This window comes from Tripterygium wilfordii, chromosome 15 (assembly GCF_013401445.1).
Source record: "Tripterygium wilfordii isolate XIE 37 chromosome 15, ASM1340144v1, whole genome shotgun sequence".
Lineage (NCBI taxonomy): Eukaryota > Viridiplantae > Streptophyta > Magnoliopsida > Celastrales > Celastraceae > Tripterygium > Tripterygium wilfordii.
In genome coordinates this window covers 11,742,928-11,757,218 of record NC_052246.1, presented here as the reverse complement: position 1 = coordinate 11,757,218, position 14,291 = coordinate 11,742,928, and the positions used below count along the sequence as shown (strand labels likewise).

The 14,291-nt window shown below is 38.4% G+C and overlaps 3 protein-coding genes across 4 annotated transcripts; all 3 read left to right on the top strand.

Annotated features, from left to right (window-relative positions):
* Positions 1–444: 444 nt before the first annotated feature.
* Positions 445–2,013, top strand: LOC120017161 (caffeic acid 3-O-methyltransferase-like). Of its 2 annotated transcripts, none has more exons than XM_038870278.1 (4): positions 445–938; positions 1,043–1,302; positions 1,436–1,500; positions 1,606–2,013. In XM_038870278.1, exons 1-4 carry the CDS (start codon positions 514–516, stop codon positions 1,900–1,902), a joined length of 1,047 nt encoding a protein of 348 aa, XP_038726206.1. In that variant the 5' UTR covers positions 445–513; the 3' UTR covers positions 1,903–2,013. The 2 variants fall into 2 exon arrangements, with proteins under 2 accessions (XP_038726206.1, XP_038726205.1); XM_038870277.1 differs by having other exon boundaries at positions 1,043–1,353.
* Positions 2,014–3,097: 1,084 nt separating this feature from the next.
* LOC120017162 (caffeic acid 3-O-methyltransferase-like) lies at positions 3,098–5,246 on the top strand. The gene is made up of 4 exons (XM_038870279.1): positions 3,098–3,577; positions 4,262–4,572; positions 4,665–4,729; positions 4,824–5,246. The coding sequence occupies exons 1-4, from the start codon at positions 3,177–3,179 to the stop codon at positions 5,118–5,120; spliced, it is 1,074 nt and encodes a 357-aa protein (XP_038726207.1). The 5' UTR covers positions 3,098–3,176; the 3' UTR covers positions 5,121–5,246.
* A 439-nt stretch (positions 5,247–5,685) lies between these two features.
* Positions 5,686–14,244, top strand: LOC120016804 (probable ubiquitin conjugation factor E4). The gene is made up of 16 exons (XM_038869726.1): positions 5,686–6,755; positions 8,438–8,642; positions 8,831–8,982; positions 9,078–9,378; positions 9,568–9,720; positions 10,249–10,452; positions 10,560–10,672; positions 10,766–10,880; positions 12,085–12,174; positions 12,268–12,471; positions 12,577–12,672; positions 12,808–12,930; positions 13,187–13,279; positions 13,364–13,528; positions 13,705–13,794; positions 13,880–14,244. The coding sequence occupies exons 1-16, from the start codon at positions 5,935–5,937 to the stop codon at positions 14,063–14,065; spliced, it is 3,111 nt and encodes a 1,036-aa protein (XP_038725654.1). The 5' UTR covers positions 5,686–5,934; the 3' UTR covers positions 14,066–14,244.
* The last annotated feature ends 47 nt before the right edge of the window (positions 14,245–14,291 follow it).

The window sequence follows — 14,291 nt, the reverse complement described above, 5'->3', positions numbered from 1 at the left end:
AGAATAGTACTTCTTATTGTCCTGCTTGTAGTTACTGTAGTAATTTATTTATCTTATGTGTAGATAGCAATGTTATAGATACAAAGAGAGAGAAGGATTCATCTAGAATTCATTGAGTTTGAGTTGGTAGTTGCTAGAGAAGATGGAAGTATCTGTTATCTACATTCATTTGCATAATTAAGGGTATGTACCTAAGATTGTAAGGACGATCATATAATTATGTTTGTAGGGCACACACTTTACTACACTCTTCAATAATGCATAAACTGACATAGTGACACGCTACACTTGACTCACCACTCATTTGCATTACAAGTATATGGCAATATGCCATGCCAGCAACCAAGATACAACTCCCAAGACAAGTCTCCGACCCATTGGGACCCCAGATTAAATGAAGCTTTTTAAAGTCACTGACTTGAGAAAACTGGGTAAGTTGGTGTTGATACTTGATATGCTACAAGCCTACAACCAAGCCACACCAAGGTTTCGGAGTGGAAGAGATAGCCAGTGATGGAGAATTCAGCAGAAGGCCAGGCATTCAAAGGTGGTAGTAAAGAGCAAGAGCTCTTCTCGTATGCTATGCAACTGGCGAACTCATCTGCACTCCCCATGGCTTTGAAGACAGCTATAGAACTGGACATTTTTGAGATCATGTCCAAGGCAGGTGAAGGTGCTAAACTATCACCTTCAGAGATAGCTTCACAAATGCCTACCAAGAACCCAGATGCACCACTGATGCTTGACAAAATTCTCATGCTTCTGGCAACTCACTCTGTGTTTACTTGCTCCGTGGTTAATGATGATGACCATGGTTCCTCTCCTCAGAGACTCTATAGCTTGACGCCTGTGGCTAAATTTTTTGTCTGCAATGAAGATGGTGTCTCATTAGGTCCTTTGACGTCTTTGATTCAAGGAAAGGTTTTCTTGGATACCTGGTCAGTTTTTTTGTCTCCATTAATGTTCTTCTGTTGCTTACTACGCCTTAATGGTTTGAACTATAATCTCTGATTGTTTTTTTTTTGCTGAATTCTCTCTTTAGGTCCCAACTGAAAGGTGCAATTCTTGAAGGAGGAATTCCGTTCAACAGAGTTCATGGGACAAATTCCTTTGAATATGCAGGCAAGGACCTTGAATTTAATCAAATGTTCAACACAGCAATGTTCAATGAGACAACCATTGTTGTAAAGAATATCCTGGAGTTCTACAAAGGATTTGAGCAGCTCAAGAAGTTGGTTGATGTTGGTGGTGGTTTAGGAGTCAACCTAAGCTTGATCACCTCCAAATACCCTTCTATTCATGGTATCAATTTTGACTTGCCTCATGTCATAAAGCATGCTCCATCCTATCCCGGTATGTTCACTAGTTTCCAATCCATGTACATTCAGGTTCAGGTTCAGGTTCTCTAATTCTTAGTTTGATTATTATGTTGCAGGTGTGGAGCAAGTAGGAGGAGATATGTTTGAAAGTGTTCCAAAGGGAGATGCCATTTTCATGAAGGTGAGTTTTCTCAATTTTTTTTTTAAAATTTACACCATTAATCTTTCATGTTGCTTTAGTGACATATATACATTATATCAACATTTTCTTTGATGCCTTTTGTAGCTCATACTGCATGACTGGAGCGACGATCATTGCTTGAAGCTGTTGAAGAACTGCTACAATGCAATTCCAGATGATGGAAAACTAATAGTTGTAGACACAATTCTTCCAGCCGTGCCTAACACTAGTACTGAAGTGAAAGCCGTCTCCCAAATGGATGTGATTATGATGACTGTTAACCCAGGAGGAAAGGAGCGCACGAGACAAGAATTCACGGCTTTGGCAACCAGAGCTGGATTTAGTGGCATCAGATTTGAGTGTTTTGTCTGCAACTTTTGGGTTATGGAGTTTTATAAGTAGATGGTGTGCCTTGCATAATTTTTCTTGTAATTGTGTCTTCTGCTAAAGACATTAAAATAAGCATTTGAAGAATGTTGTCAAAGTGAAAATTTTCTTTTTAAAGTCTACCTTGGTCTTCATCACAGCTGTTCAACATATGTGTGCTCGCGTGTATATATATAGACACACATAGATGATGGGGTTGTGGGGTCTTTCACGTGGTGGTCAGAGTTTATCAACTAGTTATTTGATGAATAGTTGGGTGGGTTTCATGTTATTAAAAAAAAAGATAAGGGTAAGTAGCCGGTAGAGAAGTGTAATGTTTGTAGTTAGATCATCATCATCATCATCATCATCATCTTTTGAGTTTTGTTCCATGCGATTTGAGATCGACTATATAAATCCGCGAGAGGTTTCACATTCTTAATAGGAGGAATATGTGATGGATGAAATTTCACATTGATAAAATTATGAGAATGTCAAAAGATAAATTCACACAAATGGAATTAGAACCATAATAACCACTTTGCGGACTTCGCGGTAGTTTAGTTGGTTATCTTCTTGCACTTAGGATTTATGGTGCCCAAGGTTGGGATTTTTAACCAACTAGTCAAAATATTTCATTGTGAAATCCTGGTTTCGTATAATTATCCCACTTCATGGACTCTACCTGTTTGGTGTGAGCTGTTCTGACTGGTTTTCGATCCGAGATTTACTCTCACCATTGACCACCCTGCACGATAGCCTAGTTAGTTATCTCCTTGTACTCAAGACTTATGCTGCTCACCGTCGAGATTTTGAACCAACCAACCATGATATGTCCTTGTAAAATCTTGGTTTCGTGGATTTATCCCACTTCATACACCCTACCCGTTTGGTGTGAGCTTTTCTAAAGGGTTTTTAGTCCGAGATTTAGGCTTACTCCCCTCTCAAACATGTTTTCTTGTACAGATACTGACAAGTCATATTTCATTGTCACTTTGCCAGTAGTTATCTACCACTATTACTTGTGGCTTGAAGGGTCATTATCAAAAGTGAGGCTTTTAAGATGCATGAATGAAAATTTTCTATGAATATATATATATATATAATTTCAACAAATTTTTAGATAAAATCACGTTTCAAATATTAAAAGAAGATTTTGTCCTTTATCCAACAATGCCCCACCCACCATCACTATCCTTATATCTTGGCCCCCACCCAATTGTGAACACCTCGTCCTCGTGTGTTCGCATTCCGTATAAAAATTGTGACAAAGACACAGAGATTAGAGCCTCAACAACGACTAGGCAGTGATGGCGAATGGAGTGGAAGATGAACATTTTTCGTATGCTATGGAACTAGTGAATTCCTCAGTGCTACCAATGGCTTTGTATGCAGCGATTGAGTTGGAGGTTTTTGAGATTTTAGCCAAGGCAGGTAAAGGTGCCAGATTGTCCTCTTCTGAGATTGCAAAACAAATGCCTACCAAAAACCCAGATGCTCCTATGATGATTGAAAGGATTCTCAATCTTCTGGCTTCCCACTCTGTTGTTGCTTGCTATGTTGATGATGATGGTCATGGATCTGGATCTGGGTTATTTCGGAGACTCTATGGGTTGACTCCTGTGACTAAATACTTTGTCAAGAATGAAGATGGTGTTTCATTGGGACGATTGATGGCTTTGATTCAAGACAAAGTCTTTTTGGAAAGCTGGTCAGTTTTTCACTCTCTCTAACCCTAATTTTTCTTAGTGAAAATTGGGCGTAGCCATGGTGTCGTGCATTGTACTGCTACCGCTCATATAAATCCGAAACCAATGTAATTTAGGAAGACCCACCATCTATGTTTACTGACTTGTAGTAGGAAGGAAACACCTGCCTACCCATCTACGTCCATGACCCACAGTCATAAGGTTCAGACTTCAGATAGAGGGGAATAGTGGGGTTACAAAATCACTATTCTAGTTTGGCAGCTTTAATGCCCCAACAAAGGGTCGTCTAGGATAGCGAACTTGACCATGATAACTCTTAGCTAGCAAACTTGACCACGATAACTCTTAGTGTAAGCAGGAGGTTGTGATTTAAAGTCCTCATAGGTGTTTTTATTATTGCAATTTACGAGATGAGCCTAGCTCAACTGTGCGAATGCCACGATCAATTTTCCGGTGAGCAGCCTGGGTGGGTTCCACTGTACCCAAAAACTTCAGCGCCCTATAATTTAGCTGATTTTATAGTCAACTGTTTAAAATCACATGTTGACTATACTTCTTGTTGTGTCTTCTGTAGTATCAAATTTGTGGGGATCAAATATAGGTTAATACCATATATAGTTCCTCTACTTAATAATTGTTGTGTTTTATGATCTTTGATTCCATGTTGAATGTCAATTCCTATATAGGAGCCAGTTGAAAGATGCAGTTCTTGAAGGAGGAATTCCATTTAACCGGGTGCACGGAATGCACGCCTTCGATTACCCAGGCAAGGACTCCAGGTTCAATCAAGTGTTCAACACAGCAATGGTAAACCACACAACCATAGTTGTGAAACAGATCCTTGAAAAATACGAAGGGTTTGAGAAACTCAACAAGGTAGTTGATGTTGGTGGTGGTCTTGGTGTCACTTTGAGCCTTATCACCTCCAAATACCCTTCTATTGCTGGTATCAACTTTGACCTTCCTCATGTTATACAACATGCTCCATCATATCCTGGTACGCTTTTGTTATCTTCGGCGTCAAGAAACTAGTACTGCTGATATCGATCGATAATTCATCTAAAAAACATTGCTATATTTATGTTGCAGGGGTGGAACATGTAGGAGGAGACATGTTTGAAAGTGTTCCAAAAGGAGACGCTATTTTCCTGAAGGTAAGTTGTGTAGTTTGTGCAGGCGATTTTTTTATAAGACTCGGTCTTTTTTATGCATTGCATCGACATTTTTTTTCTTCGAAATGTTTTGTAGTGGATACTGCATGACTGGAGTGATGAACACTGCTTGAAGCTATTGAAGAATTGTTACAATGCAATTCCTGATGATGGAAAGGTAATTGTTGTAGAGGCAATACTTCCAATCATCCTCGAGACTAGTTTTACCGTGCGAGCTACTTCTGCGTTGGATGTGCTAATGATGACTCAGAATCCTGGAGGAAAGGAGAGAAATCAAACAGAGATCATAGAGTTAGCAACTGGAGCTGGATTTAAGGGGGTCGGATTTGCGTGCTTTGTCTGCAACTTTTGGGTTCTGGAGTTTTTCAAGTAGATGATGTACTTGGTGATTCTCTAGTTGGATCGTTTCTTATGATAATAATCAACCTCTTTTAACATTTCTTGTCTCAACTGGTTATTGCTTGCTTTGATTATAAGTTTAAATGTGTTTCCTTGCAAAGTTATCCCTTTGTATTTTCTTATCAAGTCCCATGAGTGGTCATGGCTCAACTCTGCGTGTGAGAATGTCATCCTGCGTGTTCTCGTGTGTTGTGTTGGGTCTTGGCTTAGGTCTTAACTGATCCATCTAGTTATAGAGGTCCATTGAGTTGTGGAGTCTTTTATGTGACTCGGGGTTTATTAGTTAGTTATCCGATGAAGTATAGGGTAAAAAAGAAAATCCACACTTTGTTTATTAAAACAAACAAAAACAAAAACAAGAATGGACCCTTCTATTTTTTACCCTCGTTTAATACTTCTCCAAAGCCCATTTTTCAGAACCCAAAGAAAAAGAAGGTCCAAGCCCAGTCCAATCCTATGTCATGATTCATGAATCATGATCTTACCTGGTAACCTGGCAGTCTGGCTGGCACTCCTCTAGCCTCTAGCCTCTAGGTACTTCACTTGTACGACGTCGTTTCAAATTGCATCTTCTCCGTCCGAAGCTGTAGTTGAAACTCAACAGATTTCTTCCGAAGTCGTCCAAACATTTGCTTCCTTGCTTAAAAAGTCCTGTCTGACCTGAACCTCTCTATCTTCTCAAAATTTTCCTTCAGTTTCCCGAGAAAATCAAATCTCATCTGTCCTAAGATAACAAATAGTGTATAAAAATTTGAGCTTTATTATTTAATTTCTTATCTTTATGTGCTATGGCGACTCAGAGACCTCAAAGGTCACCGGAGGAGGTGGAGGACATAATCCTCCGCAAAATCCTCCTTGTGTCGCTCACTGATACCGGAGACATAAACGATTCTCGAATCGTCTACTTGGAGATGACCGCGGCCGAGATTCTCAGCGAGGGCTGGGAATTGAGGCTCTCGCGCGACCTCATGGAGCGTATCCTTATCGATCGCCTCTCCGGCCAGTTTCCAGTCGTGGAGCCTCCATTTGATTACTTACTTGGCTGCTACAAACGCGCGCACGAGGAGTCGAAGAAGATCGTGTCGATGAAGGACAAGAATTTGCGGTCGGAGATGGAGAACGTGATTAAGCAGCTGAAGAAGCTCTGTGTTTCGTATTGTAGAATCCACTTAGGGAACCCCGAGCTGTTCTCTAGCGGAAACCTGAGTGGTAAGCGCAACGCTTCGCCTCTCTTGCCGCTGATTTATGCGGCTGTGGATGGGTTTGGTAGTGGTGGCGGGGTCCAGTGCCCGCCTGGGTTTTTGGAGGAGTTCTTCAGAGATGCAGATTTCGATACACTTGACCCAATACTGAAGGGACTGTATGAGGATTTGAGGGAAAACGTGGTTAAAGTGACGGCTTTGGGGAATTTTCAGCGGCCATTACGAGCATTGCAATTCTTAGTTAGCTTTCCTGTTGGAGCAAAGTCTCTGGTCAGTCATCCATGGTGGATACCGAAAGGGGTTTACTTGAATGGTCGTGTCATCGAAATGACCAGCATTTTAGGGGCCTTTTTCCACGTTAGTGCCCTACCTGATCATACGTTATTCAAGAGCCAGCCAGATGTTGGGTGAGTTGAATTTAACGCCTTTTCTATGTTCTGAATTCTTTCGTTTTTGTATACTGTGTTATGCTTTCGCTGGTTGTGTTCTCGTTTTGTATATTGATGTTTTCTCGGACGCATTTCATGGTGTTCATTTGGGTTGCTGCCAAAGGAAAGGAGTCGAAGTGTTGAATGCTATGTGTTCATTATGTAGTGGTGGCTGACTTTTAGTTGTATTGACTTTTTATTTTTCTTTTTTCTGGGTAGAGAAGCACATGAAGGAACTGGTTATATATACACTAGATAGCAGGTGAAAAAGTGATATTTTTAAAATCTGAAAAGAAGTTTTTAAGTGCCGTCAGTAAGCAAGCCCTCCTAATAGTTCTTAATACTCTTGGAGAATTACTGTTTAATTTGGCTGCCTCTTTCAAGAGATGGGGATGCCTGATCACCTTTTGGAGGATTATAGTTTTGGCTAAATTAGTTGCAAAGGCCAAAGCGTGACATTCTTGGTCCCTTATTATTGGTTAATATCTTCATGACACATGAAGGTAGTGGCTTGCCGGTTCTGGGCTCATGAAGATGAGGATTTCAACATAGATTCTTCGATGCTTTCTTGTTTTGTGGAGAAGGATCATGAATTCTAACATTTTGGCAATTAGTAGGAGATTGATGGTAGCTGCTACTTTGGTTCCTGAATATAAAGGCTATTTCAGTTGTAAGTTGTTTTTCTATTTCTTATAAATGAGAGAACAAAACAGATGCAACATTGTGGGAGTTTTCTAGCAATTCTTTTCTTGAATATGCTTACTTCCAAGACCAGTTGTAAGTTCAAAATGATTAGTTGGTAGACGAGCTCGAATCCTCTTGATAAAATCCTATGAAGTGACTTTCAAAATTGTAATTTTTATTTTCAGTAAAACAAATATCTGTTTGATACTGGAATGGATATTTTAATGAAATTATTTTGATCACATTAAATCTATTAAGTATTAAGTAATTTTCATCCTTATTATTGCTGATTGTTAGGAGTGTTTTTTTTCCTTAGTTAAAATATATTTATTTTATTTTCATTAAAGAGAAAAATTCGTTTAAAATTCTTTGGGAACTTTATGAACTCTTTGTTAATTTGATTATGACATTAACGCTTTTCCTTTTCTTTTCTTTTCACTTGTGCACTGTATGATACTGTGATGTTTCTTTTTTTTACCCATTGGGGTTTGATAACCTAATTTAAGACTGGTTCTCAAACTGATTGAAGTTTATATTAGAATTACACACTCTTTCGGTATGTGAATCAGTGAATGTCCCCTATGCTTATACTGGGGATAGCTTTTGGTCTTCCCTTATTTAAGCAAGGATGCTCTTCCAGTTTTGTCCTCAAAAGCTGGGTGCAGTTGTCTTTCAACACATTGGCGCTAGCGCTGTCCTTTGTTATTCTTGACCATCAAAGGTCACACAGGGCATACTTTTTGTATGATTCTCTAGTGATTGATTTGGCACAATTAATTTTTATTATTTACCGTTTTTCCGTTTTTCTTAACCTTACTATTTGCAAGGGAAAAGTATAATAACATTTTTTTACCCTGATAAGATTTTAAGGAATCTATTTATTCACATATGAATATATTCCGGATTGCATTTGCAATGGACGTTTAGTGCGCAAAATTGTCTCTTCCGATTATTCAGTTGTCTATCAAAATTTTCAGCCAGCAATGCTTCTCTGAATCATCAACTCGTCGACCAGCTGACTTGTTATCTGCATTTACCACAATCAAGACTGTCATGAAGAACTTACATGATGGTTTAGCAGAAGTCCTACTTACGCTTCTCAAAAATACTGATACCCGTGAGAATGTTCTCGAGTATCTTGCAGAGGTGATCAATAAAAATTCATCAAGGGCCCAGATACAGGTACCTCCCCCTTGGCCAGAGCATTTACTTAAATAAAGTTACAGTGTAATTGATTCTACAAGATATTGATCTTTGCTAATAGCACCAAATTTCAAGGATATGAAGTAGTTCGTTTCTTGTTTGTTTGGTCAAAAAGTGTTTTACACAGATGCCAACATTAGACTGTGTTGTTTATGTCATTGTCACAGGTTGATCCTATATCTTGTGCGAGTTCAGGCATGTTTGTCAATCTCAGTGTTATCATGCTTCGGCTCTGTGAGCCATTCTTAGATGCAAATTTTACAAAAAAGGACAAAATTGATCCTATGTATGTATTTGACCATAGCCGCTTGGATTTAAGGTGAGTCTTTTGACAGTAACACAGTTTGATTACCTTTGATCCTCATCATTTAGGTTTCTGGCAGTTCCATGTTACTGCTTGTGAAAATATTTCAGGGGGCTGACTGCTTTACACGCATCATCAGAAGAAGTTGCTCAATGGATTAATAGCGAAAATCCTGGGGCAGGTGATGGCTCCGATCAGTCTGTTGAAGGTGACAGACGCTTGCTGCGCTCTCAAGAAGCCACTAGTTCCGGAAGCAGCATTGGTGGAGTTTCTCCCCAAAATACCAACCCTGTATCAAGTAGTGTACAGAGAACTAAATACCCATTTATTTGTGAATGCTTCTTTATGACTGCGAGGGTGCTTAACTTGGGCCTGTTGAAAGCGTTTTCCGACTTTAAGCATTTAGTTCAGGTAAGGGCCATAAGGTTTCAGCATCTATGGAACTCGTTATAATTTCTTGTTCTCAGATTAATGTAGGCTTCTGATGATTTTTATATAATCTGCATCCCTTCTGAAGACCCAGATTTATTTACTTTCTCTTTGTATTTTGCTTGACAGTTGTATATTCACTTTTTCATTCCTTATTGAAATTTTATTCAGGACATTTCAAGATGTGAAGATGCCCTCTCCACTTTAAAAGCCATGCAAGGGCAAGCAGCTTCTCCACAAATGAATTTGGATATTGCTCGACTTGAGAAAGAGTTGGAGATGTATTCACAGGAAAAGCTTTGTTATGAAGCTCAGATACTGAGAGTATGTCAATATGTCTGTTATTGTCACTGGCATGCACATGGGTTAAATGATCTGATATAAATTTGCAGTTGCTTAGCTAATAGCTATGATCTTGCAATGATTTGTGATGATATTGAGGTATGGAGAGGCTAGGCTTCAAATCATTGATTGCGCCAAGTGATAAAGCAAAACTGATTGATTGGGTTGCCATTAATATGGTTGAAGGGTTGTTTACTATTACTTATTGATTAGTGTAGACTTTGATGATAATTATTAAGTGTAGGCATGAATTTGAATGGCTTATCTCTTTTACCAGTTTATGATATATCGAGAACATCTGCTCACTCATTATAGGTCAGATGTTGGTGAAAATTGGAACTTCTTTGAAAAACAATGAAATCTGAATGTAATTACTAAGGATGTGTTATAAAATCTCAAATCTTTTTATCACCATTCACTTCCCCAATCTTGATGCAGTTGATCATTCTGGAATTAGTCATTTTTCTGACCATTGGTTCATTTTTTTTTCTTCCCCCCCCCCTCCTTAAGGATGGAACACTTATTCAGGATGCACTCTCTTTCTATCGGCTGATGTTGGTTTGGTTGGTGGGCCTAGTTGGTGGATTTAAAATGCCTCTGCCTTCTACTTGCCCTATGGAATTTGCATCCATGCCTGAGCACTTTGTGGAAAATGCGATGGAGCTGCTTATATTTGCTTCTCGAATTCCTAAAGCTTTGGATGGAATTTTGCTGGTAGGAACTATCTTCTTTAAGTTAAAATGTGAAGTTATGCCAGTCAATAGTCTCTATAATGATATTGGTAATGCTATCCATGTTTATTTTTTATTCTTACATGGCAGGATGAATTTATGAACTTCATTATAATGTTCATGGCAAGTCCAGAATTTATCAGAAACCCTTATCTAAGGGCAAAGATGGTTGAAGTATTGAATTGCTGGATGCCCCGTCAAAGGTGATTTGCTCCTTTATCCGTTTTTCCAAGATTATGTTCAATACTCAACGGGCAATTTTATGGACTGAGTAATTTGCTGAATGTATGGTGCAGTGGGTCATCTGCGACAGCTTCTCTGTTTGAAGGTCATCAATTGTCTCTTGAGTATCTTGTGAGGAATCTTTTGAAGCTTTATGTTGACATTGAGTTCACAGGTTCTCATACTCAGGTGACTACCATAAGATATAAGCTGTTAACAAATTTAATTTTCTAGATTCAATTTTGAGTGCATATGAAAAGATATCACTTTTGACCAATTTTGGCCCTTTTGTGTTCAGTCTTGCTTTGTGGCATCATATAGGCTGTTGATTTGTGCTAGAAAGATGTATGGCTGTACTTGCTTGCTCTATGTCTCTTTGGATAGAAAGAAAGTGCTTGCATTGCGAAGTTTGTGGGTTCGATCACAAAGTAGTACTCCTGCAGCATAATTTACATAGGAAGACGATAACGGCATTTCTTTCTTAATTTTACTTGCAGAATTTGCTATTTTCAACTCTAGAACCATGGAATCTTCTTTATAGAGACTGTTACTGCAGAGTCTTTAAGCTACACCCATCTATCAAGCATAGCAAAATAAGGTTCTCTACCCTAATTTTAAAAAAAAAAAGAAAACTAAATTTCTCAGCTGTCTTGTCAAAGTTCAACCAGTTGGTATTTCTCTGGAGGATTTTAGTAATCAATCATCAAAATACATGCAGTTTGAATGTTTATGCTTTGACAACCATATATCCTGCAAGGGAGGTCATTGGTAAAAACGGTCGTTATCTGGAATGGCATTTAGGGATTAAGGAGATTTTGATAAAATGCATTATCAGAAGATTGATGCTATTGCTCAAAATGATTTGTCGAAAAAGATGCTCATGAAGTATTTTGGGAAGCTTATGTTCTCTATTGCTCGTCTTTCATCATTGGTAAAAACAGTTGCTATCTGGAATGGCATTTTTGGTTATGGAGATTTTGATGCAATCAATGATCAGAAGATTGATACTATTGCTCAAAATGATTTGTTGAAAAAGATGCACATGAAGTATTATGGGAAGCTTATGTTCTCTTTTGCTTGTCTCAGTTAAATTCTCTGACCCTTTTCTTCTCCCAAAGTAAACTAATAAAAATATGTAGCTTTATTTTTCTAATGCTAGCCTCCTTTAACAGTGCTGTCTGGCTAGTTTATTGTGTAACTGCTTTCTCATCTTGAAAATTATCCACCTTTTCTGGTTATTAGATGTCATTGGTTTTGCTATCTGCCAGGATAAATTTTGCACAACATTTTTTGGAAAAACTACTTTTTACTATTTGGGGAAAAACAGTTATGAGCTGCCAGTAATATGTGATTGTGGGTAAGTCATTTTCTTAATGCTTTGCTTTGTGCACAGTTCTATGACAAGTTTAACATCCGACATAATATTGCGGAGCTGCTAGAGTACCTGTGGCAGGTCCCTAGTCACCGTAATGCTTGGAGACAGGTAAAAGTCATATTTGCAGACTAATCCACTTAATTTTTCTATGACGGATTGAATCTCTCTCTAAGTGCATGTATTTTGTTTTTTGCTGTTTAGATTGCTAAGCAAGAGGAGAAGGGCGTCTATTTGAATTTCCTAAACTTCCTGATCAACGATAGCATATATCTACTTGACGAGAGTCTTAACAAGATTCTTGAGCTTAAAGAGCTAGAAGCTGAAATGTCTAACACTGCAGAATGGGAGCGAAGACCAGCTCAAGAGAGGCAGGAGAGGACCCGCCTATTCCACTCTCAAGAAAATGTTGGTTCATTTATTTATGTTTACTTATTAGAATTGGATAGGTTACGTATTAATTTTTGTTTCTTGAATATAAGAGTGAGAATATATGTTTCTGGATGTTCTCAGATTATTCGGATTGACATGAAGTTAGCAAATGAAGATGTCAGTATGCTGGCATTCACATCAGAGCAGATTACTGCTCCTTTCCTACTACCTGAGATGGTAACCTCCAATTTTCCTCTTATATATATGTTGTTGGACCAAGAGAGTTGCTCACCATTTCTGTTTCTAAGTTTTTATGAGTTAAACCTTATCAAAACTATTAAGTGCTGAATGTATTTCTGCCCTTTTTTCCAGGTAGAGAGAGTGGCCAGCATGCTCAATTACTTTCTGTTACAGCTTGTGGGTCCTCAAAGAAAATCACTTACTCTTAAAGACCCAGAAAAATACGAATTCCGTCCAAAACAGCTGCTTAAGCAGGTTGGTACAAGTGTGTTCCAATTTGTGTTGTATTAAAATGTGGTATAAAATGTGTTAGCTGATATCTAGCTCATTTACTTCTTGAGTACCAATTGACTGGAGGCTTATTGTCTGATTTAAATTTGGCCATAATAGCAGATACTAGTGGGATTGTGCAACTTAAATTACATTTTTATGAAGCTGCTAAGTTTCCTCTTATAAGCAATGGTGTCTGTTAGATTGATACAATCAGCTGACTTTTACTGGTTATTTGAAGATTGTCTACATATATGTTCATCTGGCAAAGGGTGATACCGAAAATTGTTTCCCAGCTGCCATCTCTAGAGATGGCCGTTCTTACAATGACCAGGTAATTAAGCTGGTTACAGAACTAATTGCTGGAATAACCTGAGCCTAGTTGGTTGCACCTTTTGATAATTGTACTCTACTCCAGTTGTTCAGTGCTGCGGCAGATGTCCTTAGGAGAATTGGCGAAGATGGGAGGGTTATACAAGCATTTATTGACCTAGGTGCAAAAGCCAAACTTGCAGCTTCTGAGGCAATGGATGCTGAAGCTGCTCTTGGAGAGGTACCTGATGAATTCCTTGATCCTATTCAGGTATGTTTATGCTTTAGGTAGAAGCTGTAATTAGCTGGTAGATGTTAAGACAATAATACTGACTCTTGTATATATATATTTGGATTTTGTGAGGTCCACTGTGGTTCGGGTGTAAAAAAAATTATGTAGCATGTCTGATCGGGAAAGTTCTGATTTCTTCTTATTCTCTGGTGCAGTACACGTTGATGAAGGATCCAGTGATCTTACCTTCTTCAAGGATCACTATAGACCGGCCTGTCATTCAAAGGCATCTTCTCAGTGATAGTGTATGCAATCTTGTTGCTTACCTTATCAGGCATATGAGAGACTTAAACTCTTTTCTAGTGCTAACTGCATTATTCTGTATTTCAGTCTGATCCATTCAACCGATCCCATCTCACCGCGGACATGCTGATTCCAGACACAGAGTTGAAGGCGAAAATAGAGGAATTCGTTAAGTTCCAAGCATCGAAGAGGCACGGCGAAACCATAAGCATTCATAGTAACACTAAAGGAACAATTCAAACCACACATGGAGGAGACATGTTAATTGATTAGTGCTGGTATGTATTATTATTTATGGACTGGAATGATGGTTCATATTTTGCTGAAGGTGGAATATTATATATTGCTGTCATTTGGAATTTTAAAATGAATGTAATTATTTCTTGTATTTGCAATCCAAATTGCATTTCTTTCCCAAGGAAAATGTTAGAAAGACACGATTTTTCAGTTTATTATTTACTACAATTTTCTTTTGCCATATAGATTTATTACAAAACCC